The 23,518-nt window shown below is 38.7% G+C and overlaps 1 protein-coding gene across 5 annotated transcripts in view; it reads left to right on the top strand.

The window, feature by feature from the left end:
* Window positions 1-23,518, top strand: part of SPIDR (scaffold protein involved in DNA repair) — a 199,527-nt gene that overhangs the window by 43,468 nt on the left and 132,541 nt on the right. For all 5 annotated transcript variants that reach the window (XR_015771929.1, XR_015771930.1, XM_088051736.1 and 2 more), the window contains exons 6-7: window positions 8,576-8,832; window positions 17,978-18,078. Coding sequence is in view for 3 of the 5 variants with exons in the window: in XM_088051736.1 (XP_087907862.1) it covers window positions 8,576-8,832; window positions 17,978-18,078 (358 nt within the window). In the remaining 2 variants the exon portion in view is untranslated. The remainder of the gene's footprint in view (window positions 1-8,575; window positions 8,833-17,977; window positions 18,079-23,518) is intronic.

Here is a 23,518-nt window from a genome sequence, read left to right as displayed (position 1 = left end):
GAAGATGAAAAAGTATTTCCTCCTTTAACAGTACCTACTGAATCCTGCAGGTGTTTAGTCTAGGTGCTTTAGGATTTAGTTCATAAATAATAATTTGGCTTTTAATCATGCCTTTCAATGGAGTCCTTGTTACATCCAAGCTTTAACCGGGGTGATTACCATAGCATCACCTAAACCAGAGACAATAAAACTGAGGTTTCATGGCATGGATCCACTAACTTTAATAAATGATACTGAGCAGATAACTATAAACAAAGAATGTGAAAGTAGGTTATCAAACAATGTGATAACATCTGTTCCTTGGAAACATGAAAGTAACTATTTCTGTGTCAAGAACTAAACCCTGTTTAAGTGGTATTATAAGCTGACTGCAATTTTCCTGTGTGCCCAAACTTCAGTGCATAATGTTGAGGCTTCTGTGCAAAATGATGTAATTATCTGCATGCCCTATCAGAGTCAGGTATTTATATTTAAAAGCCTGGGTCTCTGTCATCTGGAGGATCCTTATCAAGATGAGAGCTCAACTGCGTGGGATAATATGCAGTTGCATGAGAGGAGACCTGGTTCTGTCCCTGAATAGTTTGCAAGACGTAACACGTGAAGTGGCGTCTCCCCCTTCCCCGCTTTTTTTTTTTTTAAGAGAATGGAGAGCAAGGGTTATGGTAATTCACTTGAATGTAATGTTGGCTAACAGTAAGCATAAATTGTCCAAATTGTCTTTAACAGCCAGTCATTTTCCCTGAGACAAAATGAAGATGTCCTTGTATGATGGGAAAAAAAAAATTAGACAAAGCAGGAAAAGCACTTGCAGGTTGTGCATGTTAACATTTTTCAGCATTATTTGGTCTGTTACAAGTTGGCTATTACTCTGATTACAGACTGATAGTGAGATCAGTGGTAATGAGATTATATTAAGAGTGATAGATTGAATTCTTAATGCTAAAGAAGTCACCAAAACTACTAAAACGATGCTTTTAAGAGATGCAGTTGCAGTTCAAATGCTACAGATGCCAAGACTGCAGCAGGATCTATACTCCATAGAGTACAAATCAGTGTCCCTTAACTGATGTTGAGTAATCTTGTTTTGTGCTCATTTTGCACTTTTTAGCAGCTTACTGTCCCCTACTATTCTTTCCTGTCCTCGTGCACAGCAGACAGCAATTTTGGTTCAGTCTTATCTTTGGGGTCACTGTTTAATTCTACATCTACAGAGTACCCTCAGAAATAAATAGTGCTTCAGTGATTTTGTGTAAAAAGGCACTTGGGCTGAGACGAGAGCCTCACCTGTTTCGGTCGGCTGATCCATGCCTCAGAACAACCTGTTCTGGGAGAGGCAGGCTGGAACAGCTTGTGGATGTATCTTCAGAGGTATAGCCTGCTTAACCTGTTTGCCTTGTGAAAGCTGAGGTTTCTGCTCAGGATTAGAAATTATGGCTTCGATTTCATCTTCCTTACCACTTGTGCATTCTTTATCTGGCTTTAAAAAAAAAAAAAGTCAGTAAATACCATCTTTGCATCAGGTCTATAGAAAAGCTGATTTGTTGTAATTTTAATTATTCTCCCAAAGTTCTTCTTTTGAGAATCAGATTTTTCTGTTGATTTTTGTGTGTCTGTGCAAAATCTTATTTTAATGTTATTATTTTCAGTTCTTGTTTTCTACAGTGATTAATGCCTCATGCAGGACACTGCCTGCCAGTGGTGTATGTGTACAGGATTGTGTGTGAGAGAGCTCAAACCAAAAAAAAACACACACCTCTCCCCTGACAGAAAAGAATGCACAGCCAAACATACTGCATGCAATCATAATCGTCACCTCATTTTCCACTTCAAGGCAGTATGATCTAAACACGATATGGGAACTGATAAATGATGATACAAGTTATTTATTTTGTTAATTATTATTTCATGTGTGATATAAACCACCATTTTGTGGTCTTGTGTACTGTACTTCAACTTCCTCACTCTGTGAAGTGGAAGAGGGAGTTTTCCTGTCCCTCCACAACTTTTCTTGGTTTCAAAAATGGTGCAGGAAGCCCAGCATCAGATAACTGGCTCTTGGATCTGACAGCAGCTATACCATTCAACTAATTTCTGCAGAGTTCCATGCAAACCCTTTCAACTCCTTCATTGCGTGAAAGCATCTCTGAAATGGTCCTATTTGCTTTTCCTTTGATAACAGCTGCTGGTGTTTTTCCTTTGGATTGAATCCTACTTTTGGGGTTACCTTTTAAGACAGTAGCTAATGCAGTTGTATTTGGACAGGGCTTGAAGAATAAATGGTGTTAGACATGGGTGTAAGACTTCGCCAGGAGCTCTTCAAAGGGAAGCCCAATGTAAGCAGTGGTGTGTAAGGTTTAGTAGCTGGCCTGCTTCCTCCAGAGATAATCATGAATCAATTTCCTTTACGATAGGAAGCTCTGGGCTGTTGGATGCAATGACTCCTTTTTGATTAGTCATGGAAAAGAAGTCCTAACCACTTGTTTAAAGGTCTCAAAACACCATTAAAGAGGAGATGAGGGTGCAGTCAGTGACCAAATTCTGCTTTGAATAATTACAATGTTGCTGCCTACACTTCTCCTCCATATTCAAGTAGATACCACATTCTTCTTTGCTACTTGGCATAAATGATTTTGTGTGCTAATAACTACTGCATTCCAGCCCTGGGGTGGTGGCAGCTGGGAGACAGCAAAAATTCATTCCCATGTCTGTGTGAAGGGAGATGAAGGAAGTTTAGAGGTGGCCAAGCAGGGAGAAAGAAGCTCACTGGTGCTTGCTCTTGGAGAATCCCAGAGCAGTGCTGGAGGTGGCCGTCCCCGTGCTTGAGGAGCACACGGCTCTGTTTCCTGTAACGGCAGCCACAAAGTGCTCATGTGTGTGGAGCAGGACATGTCATTTCCTAGTGCTCTGAACCAACACCACTGATAAATATTTAGGACAGATCAGATGGTCTGAGTGCGTGTGCTGGGGAGGAATGCTGTACTTGGCTAAACAACCAGGCATTATCTGAGATCCATTTTAAATATGTGCTGTCTCTGTAATAACACTGGGAGGTTGTTCCAGATACAAAATTTCAGTTAATCTGCTGTGTCAGTTTGGGCTTGCAAGTCCAAAAAATACCTTATTAGTGATTTATGTCTTTCATTGTTGTTCTTTTTTTCATACGATTATCTCTGCCCACGCACTGCTACCTAATCTTGTATTTTTGCCTGCTGTTCCTGTGGTTATTCTATGAGAAGAGAGCTTGGTGTCACCCACAGAATGGCACATACCTAACTCTGCACTTCAACATAAAGTTTCTTGTATGAAGGAATATTTGAATTTTATCTCTCTAGAGTAAAAGTAGCTGGTTTACCAAGAACCAAATTGTTTCTCAGGCTACTAGGAAAATATATTTGGCATAGACTTCAATGCTTCAGTTAAAGCTTCGGAAAACACAGAGCTTTGAAAAGAACTGCAAACTTTAAATCCTTTGTATCTTTAATTATCATTATAGAACTGAATAATATCCTGTACTATCTGTGTGCACAATTAATTTTGTGTTGATTAACTAAGGGAAAACTTATTTTCTTTTACCTTTACCCTACTCCCTGTAATCCTGCAAGCCAGCTTCTGGTGGAGTTAGCTTCAAGCATTCATTAGCATAGCCTGGGCCTTTGACATACTGCACTGGTGATTTATGCTTGTAAATATTCATTGTGCTAAATACAGTGGCTTTTCTGTTCACTGTTGTTTTTAGAGAGTACCATGCAAGATACAAAATCTCCTTGCAACCTATAACCAGCTGCCTGGGGTAGAAGTTGGATTAATTTGAATCATGTGTGCATGCACGACAGCGAAGTACCTGCAGTGCAAATGCAGGGAAGGCTGGATAAAAGAAGAGGCAGTAGGATAGTCACCCGAATTCACTGTGTGTGTTTGTTAATACTGGTCAGCTTCCACCCATCCTGAGAGCTGTCATGAGAGGGCAGGTAGGGAAATTGCAGCTCAATCCTGAAAAACACAAAGGAATCACAAAAGGGAAAAAGATAGTCCATGAAAGAACAGGCAGGGGTTAATAGAAAATGCTTCCAGAACTGCAGGCAAAGATCTGCGAATGAACAAGTAGGAAAGGAGATGCCACAAGATTAATTTTACTCTGTGTGTACAGTGATCAGAGTCTGAAACTCTGAAATACTGTTTCTGTTTCTGACATAACTTGGCTCTGTGACCCTGAGAAAGCCCGGTTCCCTAAGGGTGCTCTGAGAAACCCTGTTAGTTCTGCCATTTGCACTAGGCTGTTGGTAGGATAATAGGAGGGAAGAAATTTACATTATTTAGGGAAGGAAATTACAAAGTGACCTTCATCTGCAAAAAGTTACATCAAAATCTATATAATATTTGATACCCATATTTTTTCTCGAAGACATCCTGCAGCATGCTGAAGTATCTTAGTTTCAGCTGATTAACTTGTTCATAGTATCTGTAAACATTTATTGAGCATCTTATCTGCAAAGTATCTTCATATCTACTGGGAAAGATTTACAGTATTAACTGAATGTATGACAGCTGAACAAATGCAAGTGTTTAATCAATACAAAGGTGAGGTGGGGATACTGATGTTTTTCTTTGGAAATCACTGAGTGATGTATCTTGGGAGGAGAGACAAGTGCTCATCACTTTGCCTCTGATTAGCAATCACTTTTTTAAAAAATACAGATTTATTATTTATTTTAATAGGGTTGATCTGTTAGCTTTCTTTTTGTACAAAAAGCCTTGTAAGGCTCTGCTTTCTATGCTAAAGCTGGAAACTTTCAAATGGAGATGTAACACTTCTCATGTTAACTTACTGCTGTTTTATTGATAGAAATATCAAGTGCTTATTAAACTCATCAAATACAGATATTGCTTTCTTCCATCACTGTTGGAGTGAAAAGGTAATTTTTTCAGACCTTTTAGAAGCAAATACTGTGCAGATTGCCAAGGTACTGCCGGAAAACTGAGGTATTCAAAGTGAAGCAAGAGGGAGCTGAAGCAAATCTCTTGAGGATGAAGGAGGGAGACAGAAGTAATTTGGTCACAGAAGTAACAGCATGGTATCTTCTGTGCCACTTGTGTAAAAAAAAAAAAATCTATCTGCTTATGGAGTGGCATCTTCATTCCATTGAAGTCAAGAGTTTTGTCTTTGAACAATTTGGGCTATGATTTTACAATTTCTCTGGTTGGTTTTTGGTATTTTTTCATTCTTAGTGAATGCAGATTGACACGGGTAAACATACATTCTTTAGCAATCTTAGCTGCTTAGTTGGGAGGGTATTTGCTGTTTCTCATTTTGGTTTCTAGCGTTACATGTGTACTATCCTCTATGCTAGCTAGTACCTGTGAGTGTTGTCAAAAATATGTCATTAATTAATTAATTTTGAGAGCTCTTTCTTTTTTGATGCATTTTGATTAAAAAATGCTTAACCTTAAAATATAGGTCCTGAATGCTCCAATACAGTTCTCAATGACTTCTTTGCTTTCCTGTAGCCAAATCTTGATGGAAAAAATGGCAGTAGTTTGTGCATTTATACTTGTCATTTTTCCTTAAAAGAAGGAGCCATAAGAAGGCAGCATTTAGAGCTTTTCAGATGACACCGGTCACAGAGAAAATAGATTTATTTTAAAATCTAACAAAATGAACTATGTTTATTGTTTTAGTGATAGAGATTGGGACCCCTGATTTTTTTTTTTCAGTCAGCCCCTGGATATGGGCAAGTGGCTAGCATGATATAAAAGAGGGTGTTGTGGAAAGGCCATCATGGGAAATACAGGTATATCTTAGTGAAGCGTCTACTACAAATTATTTTGAGGGATTGGGATATATGGGAGATAGTCATGATTACATTGGGATCAGGAGTCAGATGAAGGAATTGAGGTGGAGAAACTGAGTCTGTTTATAGTAGGAAGCATTGTATTGTCAGCCACTGTAACCAAAATTACTATATTTCAAAATAATAACCCATGTGGAAAAAACATTTTAATTTGACAATTCTTTGTGCTTAGCAGTGGTGCTCTTCTGAAACTCTAATGATATTACTGGTGATATTATTAGAAAAAAACCCCAATAAAATAGCAACAGAACTCTTGAAAATTGTTCTTTGTGATGTTTAGGATATTAATAAAAAAATAACAATTTCTTCACTATGTAGTAATGATTGTTTTAAAGTGAACTAAATAAATTATTTGGTTTTGCCACCTTTTCCCTATCATATTGTTGGTGGGCTTGGCAGCTTGTTTGCTGGATACTTGAAAAACCATGTTTGTTGTACGTTTTGAAAATATTTTTCTCTTTAGACTAGAATTCTAATGATGACTACAGTTAAAAAATGTACAGGACTTGAAGGCTAAGTTTTTGTTTTGTTTTTCTTCTCCATTTTTAGAGTTTCCTCTTTTAAGAAAAATTTCCAACTGACCAATTAAGAAACCATCAACAACAAAAAAACACTAACAAGCAAACAAAACAAAAATCCCAAAGTTTCCTTGGGGAAGTTCAGTCTAAACAAGTATACAGTAATAAATATTAGCAGAAATTATTTATTAGACAATCTTTAGTAAGGAAAGCTTCTTAACTCTTAAACAGTCAGTGGGATTAAAACATTCTTAATTTGAAGCCCTTCACAATGGCTTTTGTCATTTGCATTTCACTTGCTCAGAGAACTTCAGGTTTGCATCCTTTTTTAGGTGCAGTGAATATCATAGCTATTTGAGAAAAATTAAGGCATTCCTAAAGCAAGAGAGTGTGTTGGAATGGTGTTTTAAGAATGAAGTGCTTGCTTACTGCTTTCAGAGTCTTTGAAATCTTTTATTTCTGGCTCATTTCCAATATGGAAGGAGTTTGTTTTCAGAGAAGTATTGTTGCCAAGGGACAGATGTTGACTGTGTTGTGTTTTAAAGCAGACTGATATTAATTACATTCTTTTAACTATTCTACTTCTCTGGATAACTTTAAAAGGTCCTTTCAATTTCCAGAATACTTAGGTAAGCTCTCGGAACATGAGCACAGTGTCTCGGCATTTACGTGAAAAATGTATTAGAGAACTGGCAAGAGCTGAACTTATTTTTGTACAGTTGAGAAACACTGTTTTCAGATGATTACACTAATTAGTAACATAGAGCAGCTTTAGCAAATTTAGCAAATGCTGTGATTTCCTTCCCTTTTGTCTTTCAAGTCTCTATCTGAGCCAGTTGTCAAACAACCTGGGTGGAGCACTACTTACTGCATTTGACCAGAGAAATGGGCTAATTTTTTTCAGGACCTATTCTGTGATTGAGGCAGCATGATCTGGAGCAACATCAGCCTTTGGGGTTTTCCAGTCTCCCATTGATAAGGCAAAGTTAATGTTTTGCATCTGGTGTTTTGGTTCTTTCAAGGATCAGTCTGAGTTACTTGGCTCTTCTATAGTTTTATGCCAGCTCACTTGAGCTGACAGGACTGTCACTGCTCACTCCACCAGAACTTGCAGACAGTGTTGGTTTGGTTGTTTTGGGTTTTTTTCAACTAGTTCCTGAAGACTGAGCCCAGCTCATGTTTCTTAGTCCTCTGCCTGTTTCAGTGGTTTAGATCATTTTGTTCTGTACTTGGTAAAATGCTACTTTCCAAGTATTTTTGCTTAATACTCAGTACTTTAAGAAACACTGGGTCAAGAGAACATAATGCATGTAACAGCTGTGCAGAGCTCACCTTAGGGAGCCAACCCAGCAGTGTTAACCTGCTTCTGCAGAAGCCCTAGAGAAGAGTAAAATAAGCTCAGCCAAAGCAGGTGAATTTTCTCTCCCAGCCCTCTTCTCAGCCTTTCATGTCTCTGCAGAACTGTTTTTGCTGCTTTCTCATCCTCTACTCCCATCCCTCCCTCAGTGGGATGAGTTCAGTGTGTCCTGTGAGTTTCTGGGAGAAGAGCTGCATGCAGCGAGGTTCTCTGGGGCTGAACTCCAGCCCTGCTGGCTCCCAGCCCTGACTGCTGACCAGTGATCCATCCTCCTTGGAGACAGCCCAACAGCTTATGCTCAACTTTTGAAACCTTCCTGGGAAGCTGTAGTCCTGCTGGACATGGATGAAGGCCTGCTTTAGTGTTCAAAATTATGTTTTAATGAAAGGTTACAGATTTGTTGCCAGCTATAAGCTGTCAATAAAGGCATGTGTTTCTTCCTTCCATTCAGACTATGGAAGCTGACCTTCCTGTTTGCTTGAATACCTATATAAAAGCTCTCTTTCTTTCAGCTGCCAGTTATGATCCCTGTCACTCATTAGCCTCTCTCTGCTTTCCTCAAAACTTCCCTTAGATAAAAGCATTAGCTTAATTCTCCAGAGCTAGTTATTTGAAAAAACTAAATATTACTCATCTCAGTTGTTCCTCAGGAGACGATCCTTATATTCAGGAGTTGATGTTGACTGACAAAAGATTAATGTGCATTTATGAAGTTTTGTGAAGTTGTCCAAGTTATGTTAATAAATTGGCATTCCATTTGTGCATTACCGGGTAACATAAAACTGCCTACATAAAGCTATACTATCTCATTAGCATTCTGTTCAAATAGCTTTCTACCTTTATTTGTGTAGGCAATTTCGACAGAAATATCTGAGTACTCATCTGATAATGACAGCGTGGGAGGAGGAGAGGCGACCCTGGTGACCACTACTCCAGGATCCAGCAAGGGGTTACAGCCATGGTCAGCAGGGGACACAGGGGATGTCACAGCGCGACCGGCCAGCGAATGGCTGAGGTCAGCACAGGCCCTTCTCCGCACCCCCAGGAAGCAGGCAGGAAAGGCCCCCAGAGCCCCCGCCGAGTCTGCCAAGAAGAGGAAGCTACTGAGGTAAATGAACTGCCCACCTTAAGGAACTCTTTTTTGTTTGTTTTTTCTTAAATTATAAGTAAGACGACATTTGCCAAAGTGTTGGACCGTGTGTAACACGGGTAAACATTTTAGAGCTGCAAATATGAAAAACTTAAAGAATGTCATTTATCTGTAAACAAGCAAAAAAGGGCAAGGAAGAACTAAATTTAAAATCTCAGGTGAAAGCTCTCAGTCTTGAGCTCCTGTTCAAATTGATTGGTTTTTGCACTTCTAATAATGCCAATGTGTGAGTAGACATACTTCTGCTCTAGCTTCTAATCATTTCATTGCTTTGTGATTCTCAAGAAGGTCTGCAAAAATGCTCAGGTTTTAGGATTATTTTTGGTGGGTTTTTTTTTTTTGGTCCTTTCCAGATTTGTCAGGGCAAAATTATCCAAAATATTGTAGAAAAGGAGTGGATGAGCAATAGTTCTGAAGAGTGTAACAGAGCATTAGGGAGGCAATGGAAGGACATATTCTTGAGGTGAAATTTAAATGTCTGTGACTAAGTTTTAAATATACTAGAAAAATATGTAACTACTGAAAGAAAGTAGCCTGAGATGGAGCAGTTGAAGCCTGATGTTCTAGCTAATTACGGTGCAGAAATGGTCACTTCCTATATTGAATTAAAGAAAGTTATGTTAACTTAAATGGTATGTGTGAAGATAGGCCTCAAGCTGTGGAGACCACAATTAAAAATGGTGCTGCTATACATCCCTATTGTTTTAACAATGTGCTTCTCTTACTTCTGCAGCTGAATCTATGTACAATAATCAATCAATTACTTAAAAAGTAAATCTGTAGTTAATAGGTATAGCTTATTTTTCTCTAAAATAGTCTTGGTTATTTCAAAATGCTGTCTGAGGAAACAGGTTTGGAAGTCCTAATTACTGAGGATCTCTGTACTTAAAAGTGCTTTGCTTTTGCAATCAAGCTTTATTTCTTGTTGCTTTAGAAGACATGCATACACAGCTGTACTAGGTCAGACCAAAGCTGTAACCCCCAAAAATGCCTTTTAGTGGCCAAAAGCAAGTATGTGTGAATGTAATAAAAACAGGACAAGTGTGCAGTGGTATTTTGCCCAGGTGCTCTTCCAGCTTAAAGCAGTTCCTGAGCTGTTTATTGCCAGTAGTGGATTTGTCTTTTTCTAAATTCCAGCTTCATTTGATGACCTTTACTATCAACAGTCTAGATGCAAAAAATGCTTTACAGCAAAGATACTTTGACACAAGTGTTTAGGAGAATAGATTGCTTTAAAAACAAAAAAAAAGAAGACCAAACCATCCGCATTTATATAGAATGTGATCTGTCTGGAGTGGCCAGAGGAACAGAGCTTACAGGGTTTTTTACCTTCCATCCTGTGGTTCTACTCTGGGTTCCTTTGGGAACAGGGAAGAGGCAGGAAATTCCTTAGTTATGAGTGTTGTTTATCTAGTTACTTTGCTCATCCAGGTAATTGTCATCTTTTCACTCTTCCTGTTCAGGGCATTAATTCCATGTGTCTCTCCCATCCTTCCTTTTACTGCTGACAGAGAACATTTTCATTGGTGTGATAACAGTGGGTATAAGTTTGCATCCTCAATAGGAAAGCGCAGGTTTTTAGTGCTGTGGATTGAAGGCCAGTTTGGGGAGAGGTTTGTCAGCTTCCTGATTGATCAAGTGACAATCCCTTCTTTGTGGTTAAAGAGCTAAAAGCTACAAAGCAATTGTGGGCTTGTCATTTCTCCTTCCTTCCTACCTCTGCTGCAGATCAAGGCCACAGCAGAAAAAGCAGTGAGCAGGGGAATCATCCTGAGGCTGGATCTGGCCCATGAGCTCCCACTCAGATGGACCATTTGGAACTGCTAGCAGGTGGAAGAGAGCCATGAGTCTCTGCTTGGCCCTGCTTAGCTCTCTTTCTCCAGGCCAGTGCCTCATGGGCTGCACAGAGGTGGTGCGGGTGGTAGAGCTGCCATCTTCCTATGTGAATTCCTGTGCAGTAGGTTCAGCTTCAAATCCAGACTGTACTGTGTATGCATATTTCATGGAGGAGTCCTGATGTAGGTAGAGTAGGTCTCCTCCCATTTTGTTTCCCCTTTAAAGAAAATAGAAAGTATTTATTTTTTTATATCTCTTTGGTGTTTGACATGTGTAAATCTATCTTGAAAAGTAGAGATAATATTTTCAAGAATTTTTAGCTTATATTTTCTGTAGAAATCTTACAGTCATGCTGCAATCTGCATTTATATTTGCATTGTGTGATTACAGCTATGCTCCTGTAATGTCAATGGGTACATTTTTCTGTCCAACTGCAAAGAAATCCCTCTAAAATATCCCCCCTAAACCCCCAAATCCCAAGCAAAACCAAACCAAGAAAAGAGCCTTAACAGTGTCTGGAAAAATTCAGATAAATTCTGTTCTACTGTCCTCTCTTCCTGGAAACCTCCAGGTGCTAAAATGGAAATGGGCAGTTGCCTAGATGGGAGGAAAGAGTATTGTTTGCTTGACGCTGTTACAGATGCACTTGTCATACACTAAAAAACTGAGACACAACCAACCAAAGCAACAGAAATCTTCAGAAGTAAGGTAATTATGGACAATTGAAATAAGTTTTTGTGATCCTAGCATTGGAAATTTGACTGTAAATTCAACACCTTTGAGTGTAAATAAAATTAGAAGTCCATCTATGTCCCCAAATCAGCATGCACAATATACAGTGCTGCTGCTGAGCCAGATTTGACGGGGCATGTTGCAATTCTCCTTTGTTAGGGGTTAAGTGGGGTTTTGGAACACAATTGGTATGTGAAGACAAGAATGATGTGGCAGAAGCAATTACTTTCCCACCATATCTACTAATTCTCATATGTTTTCTTGTATCCCCTGTAATGTTAGTTTTTGTTTTCAAAAGTGTCCTAAGTAAAGATTATTTCTACCATGGTCCCTAGGGGAAAGCAGGTAGTGTGTATGGTGGGGTTTGTCCTTCAGGGGTGTTGGTGGTTCTGAAGAGCTGTGCTGTAGGAGATGCCAGTTGGTCATGCTGTAAGGAAAGCAGAGCATCTCTTACAGCCATCAATGCCACTCCCCTTAAACACTGGTGTTATATGGTTGTGTAGTTGCCCTCCTCTATTTAAACAAGACTGTTGATGGATGCAGTGGGAATATATAATTTTTCCAGGTGCACTGCCAGATCCATGGCCTTGTATGGCACCTGTGAGCTACTGAGTTGAGAATTAGGTGCTATTAATGGTGCTTGGTACTGAGATGAATTGCTGTGGTGATCAGGTCAAGAGGTTACATGCTCCTGCCCTTTTATTCCATTCCAAAGCTTTAGTTTCACTTCATGATGCAAATGATTTATAAACTTGAGGGGAGAGAGTATATATTGCAAAGAACAGTTTTCAAGAAGCTCTTCTTGTTACATTTGAAATTCATGTTAATGCTATGGGGTGAAATGTCTGAACTGTATTAGTTCCAGTGCCTTCAAAGTTTCATAGTGTGAAAGAATGGAGAAATGTTGAGTACTGCAAGTTTTAACATTTATTACAAAGATGAAACAAATAACTGGGTTAATTCAGTATTTGTAGAGAAAAGAAGTGAAAATGCATGTACTCAGCTTCTCTTGTCTACAGGTAAACCTTTCTTAAACATTTTCTGAATTGTTTACATTTTCCATTAAGATTTTATTTCCATCAGAAAAAAAAGTCAGAGGTTCATTGTAGGAAATAACTATCTTAAGTTATAAACTCTGTGTCTAAATCTGTCATGTTGCAAGAGCTTATAGTTGTGAAGAATAAGCTTTAGCTTTTTGTTTGGCTTTTTTTAATACTTGTGTGGCTGTTTATAGTTCTAAAGAAACAGGATTTCCCAAGATTTTATTTTAAATTGTCTTGTATCTACTTGTATGCAGACCACATACAAATCTGATCAGCTAAAATTAACTTGTCTTATCAAGAGGAGAAAATTACAGAATGTCCTGGTACTACATGCAGTGAAATGAAACACAATTGTCACATGAGGCCAACTGAGGTCCTGAAAATAAAGGAAATTGCCAAGGGAAGAGGGAGCTGGCAAAAATGAAGCAGATTTTTGCTCTAAAATTGGGAATGTTCTTTCTTACATGCATCCACAAGTGGCACAAGGGTATAACAACAACAGACTAGCCCTTTAGATGGTCATGTTCTTATGCTAATTTTAACTATTTCTATAACTATTTTACTTTTCTTTGCTAGTGAAATTCTTGTTTGATTAAGAAAATATAAATGAAGACTATCATGGCTGCAGTACAGACGTACCACCTGTCATTGCTAGCAGTGTACACAGTAAAATTATTTTGCACTTAGAGAAAGTTAAAATATATTTTCTCTTTTAAAAAGTGCAGATGGTTTCACTGGGCCAAGTGTTTGGTGCTAATGGGGAAAAAAAGTGCCATGTTTGTAATTGGTCACAGCTAGCACAGCTTCATGAGGGAGAAGTCCTGCTTCTAAACCCTTCTGTGACAGAGTAGCCCACTTAGCTGATCTAGGAAAGCCACTAGATGTGATCTTTTTGGACTTGAAAAGCAAAACTTTTGGTACTATCTCTCACAGTACCTTCCAGACCAAATGTCCAGCATACAGCTGGAAAACCAATGCTGAATGATGGGTGAGCAACAGGCTCACAGGTCAGGCACAAAGGGTTACAGTGAATGGGGTGACATCAGGCTGGGGTCTGGGCACTGGTGGGGTTCTGCAGGGCTCCATCCTTGGCCCTGTTCTCTTCAACATCTTCATTAACCACTGGGATGCAGGACTCAAAGGGACACTAAGTAGGTTTGCCAAAAATACTGAACTGGGAGAAGCTGTTGACTCCCTCCAGAGCAGAAAGGTCCTACAGAGAGACCTTGACAAATCAAGAGTTTGACTGGGCAGTCACCGACTGCTTGAAGTTTAACAAGGGCAGGTGCTGGATTCTGCATCTGAGACGGGGCAATCCTGGTTGTGTGTACAGACTGGGGAATGAGATGCTGGAAAGCAGGGCTGCAGAAAGGCACCTGGGGGTCACTGGCAAGTTGAACATGAGTCAGCAGGGCTTTTTTTATTTCTTTAGCAAGTGCCCCATGGAGTGGAAAGGAATGGGATGGGACAGCTGAGTGTCAGTTACTTCACTAGTTAATGTGAAAGTAGGAGAGAAGATTTCACCTTGCTTTGAAATGAGAGAAGGTGGAAATTGGCCAGTCTTGTGATGGGGAAATATATATTTGTTTTGAATTATATGGAGTGTATACTGTGTACAAGGAGACAACTCAGTAAAGAGTGTTGACTTAATTCAAATTAAGTCTGTAAAGGAGTAACCTTGGATTAATAGGGTGTTATTTTCGGTAAGTGCCCTGCTGAATAAAAACCTTAATAAATAAACACAAAGAGATCTCCAACACTTCACAAAGATTGAAAATTACTTTTCAAAACACAACAGACTCACTAATGCTCTTTTGATGTTGCTTTCTGTTAGCCTCATTAGAGTTGGGAGATAGGAACCAGCCTGGAAGTCACAGATCAGGCTCAGCATTACGTTTTGGTGATTCCTGTCACAAAACTCTTCAGTCTTGTTGTTAAAGTTTGTGGGTAGGGCAACTACCAGAGCCTGAGCTTTTCTACAGGATGCTGAGCTTCCTTATAGCCATCAAAGCTGTCTTTCATGTGGATATTGTTGGACATGGACAGTAAAGGCAATGTGTTGTTTTAAATACCGTATTTCAACAAGCTCAGATTTAGTATGGAAATAGGACATGAATTGCTGCTTTTAAATCTGTCTGCCTTCAGGGAATTAAAGGAACAAAATAGTTGTTCTGGAAATTTTGTGATTAAAAATAAAAAGGTTGTGGGCAGTGGAGATTGTATCTGAGCAGCTTGACTTCTCCAAACAGCCTTTGCATTAACAATTTGCTGAATGTGTTCAATTTGCTTGTATTAAAACATTCTGGGGGCAAGTTTGAAGTGGTGGTCAGGAAAGTATACATCCTAAACTAGTTTTTATTATTTCAATAAAATAGTTTGTCAGTTCCCTTGATTACAGAATTGATACATTAGTAATCAAAATATATTTGCCAATTTTATACCCATATCCCCCAGATGTTGGCTTACCTCTTGCTGCACAGCCAGGAGCGACTCTGAATCTGTATAGTTCCCATTATCTCACAGTACATGCACAAGTGTTTTACAATGTGGGCACCTGTACTGTTTTGGAAGGAATGAGTAGTTTCCAAATGCTGTTGTCAGCAAATCTGTTAGCTTGTGTGACAGAAATTACCTATTCCTTTATGTGTTTGAGCTAAAAAGGGGGTTGATCCTTCTGGGTTGCAGTGGTGTTTTAACTCCTTTGTTTCTACCTTTTTAAAAGAAACAAACCATAAAGTATCAACTGTTGTTCTGGCCATACAAAGTCTTTTTGTCCATGGCATGTCCTTGAACTGTGTTTTCTAACTTCACAAGCTATGAAACAGTATAAAAACAACATTTCCGATGACCAGCTGAGAACCTCTCATAAATGCATTCTTAGCTATATCTTATGTTCTGCAACCAAGCAGATGCAAATTGCTTTATGATATTTTCTGGGTTTTTTTTAACCACATTTGGAATGTGAATGGAAGTATGATGATTAATAAATATTGGAACTTAGCACAGAGGGCTACTAAGGAAAATCAGAGTTTAACTTTTCATGGACCTTTGTGATAACTGGTATCCTAATACAGACATGGTCAGGAAATCAGTAATGAAATTGTGAGCATCAGTGGGACCCTCCTGGTAGTCATATCAGGCCTGAAACAGGAGTGATATCTTGCTGTTTGCAGTAGCCACAGAATCAGAAACTTGCTTCTTTCCTTCTTGCTACAGGGTGTTCCTGCCATAAACAGTAGTGGGCTTGCAGAAGAGTAGGAACTGATTGACTGGACACAACCATAGCCCTGTTCAGGAAAAAAGGGGGAAATTAGGCTGTAAGCCAATTATAGCTGCTCTCTTCTGCAGGTACTTTAAGGCTTTTTTGCATTGTTTGAACAAATAAAATGTATTTCTCTGACTGGCATCTGTGGAGGGAATGAAGTAGGAGCACACTCTTGTTGAACAGTTTTCTTTCAGCAAAACAAGTTATTGAGCTACTAACTGTATAGTGTATTGCTTAAGTCCGACCACAGTTCAGATGCAGACTCATGCATGCAAGGCTTTTAAACAAGCAATCTGAAAATGCGTTTTACTGCTGCATTTTTAAGCCTAGCTGAGCTGGCATCTACCAGTTCCAGCATGGCTTGAGTAGGTCACCCAGCCAAGCTGAATTACAACTGCATCTGAGAATGGTTCCCTGGTAAGAAGAGAAACTGGGTGGGCAGTTTGCTGGAATGTGTAGAACTGATTGCCCACGAGTGTTGTGGTGTGGTAATGCTTCAGTGCTCAAGTATGGGGGGGAAATGTGGACGAGCACAGTGTTATCAGCAGAACAGGTTATCCTGTATGAAGTTTTGTGCTTGATTGTGCTTCTCTTGGAACCAAAGCTTCCAGTGCATTTCTGTATTAGTTGTCTCTCCGTCTTTAAGTCCTCATTGAAACCAAGATTAAACAAGGTTGTTAAGCTTGCCTGGAACTTCACTGCATCCCAATGTTTTCTAAACATTTTTGTTTGTTTTCCTTCTTAATATAGCAGGGTTCATAGCTTGTTAATGTGGGTTCAGAGCTTGTTAAGTCTGGGTTCTTTATTTCGAGGATTTGGGGATTTTCTTCTTCCTCTGAGTTTCTTTCCTCTTTGCCTGACACCAGCCATAGAGATGTATCAATGTAAACTGCAAAACTTCTATAGGTTATTTTGGCTAAAATGGGGCTCTTGTATTTTAGAGTTCATCCTGTGATCTGCTACTTAGATGTTTAGCCATTGCATCTGATAATTCTTGTGATAATTATAATTTTGCAAAGGATATAGCTGTTCATTAAAAATTCAGCTGACACTGCTAACTACTTTTTATGGAATGTGTTGACTTGTCTGTAGATGAAATTGCTTGATAACTGGTAACCAAAGAGAGATTTTTTATTTATTTTTTACAACTCACCTGAAGTCCTGCTTAGCCTTTTCAGCTCCTTCTTGGTTTCCACAGGTGTGTCTTCCCAATTTCACATTTACAATGTGAGCTTTACCAAACTATTTGCCTTTTTTAACTAAGCCAAAAAATTTTCTTCATGTGCACAAATAGTCATAAGGTGGTTGTATGCTATCTCTGGTGATTCCTAAACCAGTTTAACTCAAGGACACATTTCACCTTAGTAGAAATCTTTATTAATATATTGGATAGTACCTGTGGAGAAACTTAACACTGCAACAAAGGAATGAAGTAGGTCTCTATGCAAATAACTTCTTTGAAGCTAAAGAAAAATGCTCAAACACTCCCACAGTAATCCAAAGCTCTTTGTAGTAGCCCAAAGACAGCTTCCAACACATACATCTTCTTGTTCTTAAAAATGAGAAATTATGTCTTCTGGCTTTGAATCCAAGGGTAGGAATTGCTTTAGTGTTACCTTAAGTGTATTTGTGCTAGATGCTACTCCTCTGCTCCTCACCTTGGGAATGCTAAATTAATTTCATCTTGGAGAGTGTTCAGACCACTGAAACTGCACACTTGACCCAGCTTGTGAAATGAATCATAGGGTCAAGTATGGGTAAAAGAATATTTTTGTGATCACTCTTTGCCAACAGACAAACAAATCTGTGAGGGAAAAGAAAACCCAACCTGTTATAACTAGTGGTTACACTGGTTTGTTTTGAATTTGCAATTGTCTCTGGTGTCTAATAGGATCTGTCCATAAGAGCAAGGGAAAGTTAGGAACCTTTTTTTACGCTCCTCGTACTGGAGACAGGACTGAAAATGTGAACATTTTGGACACCCAGATACCAAAATATTTTGTTGTGTGTATTGGCCCTAGGTGTGTGTTTTGTTGGGAGTAACTCTGTTGAAAAACTCAAAATTAGAAGAGCTAATCTACAAAATACAAATTTACTGTATGATTCTGTCTCTAAGGGTGAAAGCATACATACATATATCTACATATACATCTGTCCTGTGGCTTGTCACTTGGCAAAACCAAACACTGATTCCTGGCAAAACTGAGCATTCCTTTATTCTCTGCAGGGGCGGGCTAGCTGAGAGGTTATGTCGGCTCCAGAACAGAGAAAGATCTGCCATTAGCTTTTGGAGGCATCAGTGTATTTCAGATAATAAAATCCCCTCAGGTAAGAAGCATTACACAATACCACTGTGAAAATATTATACCTACGTGTATGTATCCATGGCCTATGTAGAGGTAAAAGTGAAGTTTATATTATTAGCTCGTCTTTCCTGACTCGGGTTTCATGCTATCTTGATTGTCTTCTGAGTTAATAATTGCATTTCTGGTAAATATGAAGGTTTCTAACAACTCAGTCATCATTTGAATGTATAAGGTAAAGGATATATTTTAAGTAGCCTCCATCTAAGTTCTTCACAGCTCCTTGATTTCCAGCATCACATGGAAAAATGGTGTTTTCAGCAGGTTGTAGGACAATTCAAGTTTTAATTTATAGGTGTTCAGATTTTTTTGGTGTGGGTTTTTTTTTTTCTTTCTTTATAATCAACCTTTCCTCTTGTTCTTTTTGCTTTGTGATCACTTCTTGCTAACAAACAAACATGGACAAAAATTCATGGATAAGTGCTGAAATTGTGAATGGCACCATGTGTGAACCAATAGAGCACAGCTATGAAATGAGTGTAAAGCATAACTACAGTGTGTACATCACTTACAAATAAAAGTGGGAGTCATACGAATTGGTTAGTGGTGACTGATAGCACCACCTTTCAGTAGTCTTTCCTGAGAGGTAATGGATTCATAGAGATTAAGTATAAAGAATTAACTTTTTAAATCAGCTTCTGTGTGTGTGACTATAGTCTACAAAATGTCAAGCATTTATTCTGTATTAAGCCAACTGCTTGTTTTTGAGCATATATTAACTTGCATTTATTTTTCAGAAAGACCTCTGGTCTTAATTTGAAAACATGCAGATAAGTGAAACTATCATTTGCCTTGAGAGTTTTTCCCCAGTTCTACTCCCAAATTCTTAAAGATGGTTTTTCTTCCAAATCTGAATTTGTCTGGCTTCAGTTCCCCTCCTTTGTTTCTTGCTTCTCCCTCAAAGAGGTCTTTAGTATGTGACATTTTCCCTTTCTGGCACTTGCATAGCAAAACCTCTGCTGCCTCACAATTTTCATAAACTAAACAGACTGAGCTCTTTAAGGGTCTCTAAAGCATTTTCATCCATGTTCAAGTGACTTTCATGACTTTTTACTGTACACTCTCAAACTTTTCAGAAGGGTCTTAAGAACAACCATAGCAATTCTATGTGCTCTTCCAGTTTTAGGCTCATTAAAATCATTGGCCAGGTCCAGTTCACTTCTCAGCCTCCTGGATATTCAAGGCCTGTGATAAGTGTTTGAGTCTGGTTTGGCTTTGGTCACAGCACAGTGCAAGGACTTCACCTTGAACTGATTGTCCAGTATGATTTTTTAACTTCTACAGGTATTTTTTTCTGAGATGCTGTCTCCCACTCTCCAGCTATTCTTCCTGTTTCTTTTGCCTATACACAAATACTGGGAAGTATTTGTGCTGTGTCCTGGCTGATTTTACTTAAGTAGTCCAGCTAACCATCCAGTTCAGATCACCGTGTAGCTCAAGCCTGTCCTCTTTTAGTCACAGATTTGCTTGAGTTTGTGGTATTCACAGAGTTTCCTTATGTCATTGATGAAACCATTTAATAACATGAGTGTTTACTTGCAAGTCCTGCTGGAACTGTTGTTACTCAGTTATAATTCTCCACTGGTAAAAAAGCTCTAACTACAATTCACCAAGTTAGCTGTCAGAATTTTAATTTTTTTTTTTTTTTCATTCTGCTCAAAGTCTGCAGTACTCATAGTAAGGATGGTTGATTTTTCCTAAGGAGGTTGTATGATTTAAAATTACACCCAAACCGTTGGCTAAAGCTCGGTCTCAGTTTCTCACTGGATCTTTAGAGGGCTTTACATCCTTTGGCTATTTGCATGTTGTGTTTTCAAAATGCCACCCATGCAGAATAGCACATTGTATTTCTGACCTTAATTTCTTACTTATTTTTTTCTAGGCTACTTCGCCTAGATCTGATGTCAGGCTAGTTGGTCTCCAGTTATTGTAAGCCACTTTGTTTGCCCTTCCTGAATAGTAGCACAATATCCTCATCCTTTCAGTCTTCTGGAATTTCACCAGTATCTGAATACACTCTAGAAAGTGACATCAGGGAACCAGATATGTCTTTAGCCAGCTCTTTTCAGAAGTGCTATGTTGAAAAGTGTACAGGCATGCTTACTTAAAACCATGGGAGGTTACTTCATCATTCTTATATGGTGCGAGGATATCCTCTTGCTGTTTCTCAAATATGGAACAAAAATAGATATTGAATAGGCTTGCCTTTTAAATAAAAGGAAAATTTTTAATGCACTCTGTAGTAACAGACCTGCAACATTGCTAATATGCTAATATTCTTTTTGTCTTGGTTTCACATGTGTCATTACAAAACTTTGTGTTTGGCTGCTCACCATTTTGTTAGACCAACTTCTAGGCTGAAACATTCCATGCTAAACATCTGCCCCTGGCTGAATTCCTTTCTTTGATTCTTCTTTCTTTCAGAAAATGAGTCAGAATTGGTTAGCATTTTATGAGAAAAAGGCTATGGGAAAATACCTTGCTCTATTCTTAAGTACATTTAAAACATTCTGGTGAGTGTCTTTAAAATTATTTAGTTTTGGCAGAAGATGAACTATTTCTGGGATATGCCTTTTCCATCATAACAAAAAATGTACAAGAAGTCTTTAGGACAAGCTACTGTTTCATTTACCCTGCAAGCATTTGCTACAATTTCTGAAAAATGCTGAACATGCCATAAATTTAGGAATATACCTCAACTTCACAGCTTGAGTTTCACTTCCAATTCTCAATCCTTATTCCAAAGTATAACAATTATAAAATAATCATTAAAATAGCTGTGACAATATTTTAGGGATACTTTTACCATCTAGAGCAAAATTTATTTTTGATAATTGTATTTTTAGAACAGCCATAATGTTTTGTGTCACCAAAATGAAACTGGTGTTTGGTTTGGAGCACATTGGTTGGAACAGTTGAAATTTTAGTAATGTAACTAGATAACCTTCTCTTTGCTTCTAGTCAGGAATGTGAAGCGTCAGCACAGCAAATGCATGCCACTTTCAGCTTTCATCTCTTTAGGTTAAAGTTAAGGTGATCTTACTAATCTAAGAATATTCTTGAATTTTGTTTCTCCTCTGTTTTGCTCAGTAATATTTCTAAGCCACACCGTTTCTCAGACTGTTTCTGACTTCGGCACGGAATTAGAGGAAAAAACTTTTCAAATAACAAACTCATTTGAGTCACTAAAGAATCCTGAAGATTAATGTGGAGGATTGAAGTAACTTAGCTGCTGGAAGAGCTGTCACGTCATTTTGGATATCCCATAGACATGCAGACCAGAAGTTCATTGCTAAAGCAGCGGGGAGCAATTTCAAATGGGATTGGTTTAAAGTCCTCCTTACATATGATATTTAAGGAAAAATGTTTCCAGAAGTTCCAGCTGTCACCCCCATTAGGCATTTCATATTGAAGAATTTTATGCCTCTGTTTTGCTGTTGCTTACTTTTTAGGTTGTATCCATGTCCATATTACTCAAAACACCCTAGTTTTCGGCTTTGTTTTTTAAAAGAATTCCTGTCTGTTACCTCCCTGACCCCATTCTGTAAGTAACCACTGTGGTTTGGCTGCCTCTTGGTCACTGGGATGAATCACTGCCCAGAAGAGAGCACCTCCTTTCAGCACGCACTTTCTGGTGTTTATGCAGCGCACAGGGTCTTACTTTGGCTGACTCATTCTGCAGGGTAGAAAAAACCTTTGTGCTTTCTCAGATTTTGACAAATTTGGGGCAGAGTCACATTCTGCTGCCAGTCCCTGTGTTGGGATAGGCACTCACTAAGGTTATGGGTTCCAGCAAGGTGAATCCCACTTTGGTAAATCAAGGTAACGATACCAGGCAGAGGCCTGAAGGGAGGGAATACCAGAGTTTGCCCATGGCACACAGCATTGGTTGGATGCTTTCTGTGGTCTACCTCTAACAGAGGCGAATGTCAGGCTCTGCCACAAATCCAAAATTTTCTGTTCTTCACAGGATGTAAAAGGGGGGCTGAGGTGCAGGCCATGTAGCAGCAAGTCTCTGATCAGCCAAGCTGATGGTTTGAGGGTACTCTGTGCAAGGGCTTGTAGACCATTTGCAGGCTTTTTCGTGTATGCAGTGCTGCAACTTCCCCATGAAGTTTCCTGTTTGGGCAAAGAGGAGATCTGGACAGCTGAAAGAGAGAAAGAGAGAGAGAAAAAAAATAAAAACCAAACCCACAACAAAAACCCAAACCTTTTTCCTGTCAACATCTGCTGGAAGAAAAAATAGTGGTTTTCTGAGTTACATTCAGACAACCTTCCTGTCTATAGGAGGGGACACTAAAAATATTTAAAGCAAACTCATGTGGATTCCTACTGTAACTATTGAAATTTTGCTTTCTATACATCCTGCCTTCTGTTGGTTTTGTTTGTCTTGCAGCTATCATCAAAACAGTTCTTTACCTTAGATGCAGAAACATTTTATTCTCTACCATTTGCAATCTGATGCAAGATTTGATCCATGTTGATCCAAGGTTAAGATTCATGATTGTGTTACAACTGAATTTGAGGAGTGAATTGACAATAAAGCAAAACCATTGATCTTTCCTTCCAAACTGCTTCTTCCTCTCAAGGAAAAGTGACCTTCAAGGGGCAACATCTTCAGCTTGCTGAGGCGAGTGGAACATATGCTTGAGGGGAGGAGGGTGAAGCCCTGGAGGTGAGAACAGGGTCACATGTAACACGTTTGCAGGAAGGCTGAAAGGCTTACAGAAGAGAATAGATATAAACAATCACTCCCTCTCTTCCAGTTTCAGTGACTAGTTAAGATGATGGGAAGAAAGGATTTTAGGAGTTTGAATGCCATGAAACTTTTACATGATAAAGAAAACATGGGTAGCCCTTAACAGGATTTCCCTTACTATGTAAAATTCTTCTAAAAAGACAGAAATCTGAGATTTGCTAGTTGTTGCTTATTTTCTTAGTTCTTGATAGTTTGTTTTATTGCTTAAGAGTTAGTACTATAAATCAGAAACATGACAGGTGGCAAATTTTTTTTTCCTAGGCCAGTCTGAACTTGTTACAGCATTCAAAAGGAAAAAATCAAATGTAAACTTTTCTTCTTCAAACAAGAATTCTTTGTATTGTTGTTGTTTTCCTATGAGGAGCAATAATGACATGCATAGTCTCTTTTAGTAGCTTGCATGTGTTCTTATAAAGAATGTCCAGTGTTTAAAGCACAGCTAGATTCAGCAGAGTTTTAAAAATTTATATAAATGTGGCAAGAAGCCACTGTGCCTATAAGAGGCTTGGTGTGTTTCTGAGAAAAATCTTCTTGAATAGCTTTAGAAATTACCAGCCCAGGAAGAATAACTGCATGTATAGATCAGAATGGTAACCAGATGGTTTTGTACAGGCAAACCTTGTAAAAACCTGTGAAAACCTTGTAA

Source organism: Pseudopodoces humilis, chromosome 1, assembly GCF_049639895.1.
Source record: "Pseudopodoces humilis isolate 2021_Gansu_Grassland_sample_001 chromosome 1, ASM4963989v1, whole genome shotgun sequence".
Taxonomy (NCBI): domain Eukaryota; kingdom Metazoa; phylum Chordata; class Aves; order Passeriformes; family Paridae; genus Pseudopodoces; species Pseudopodoces humilis.
This window is presented reverse-complemented; position numbering and strand designations above follow the sequence as displayed.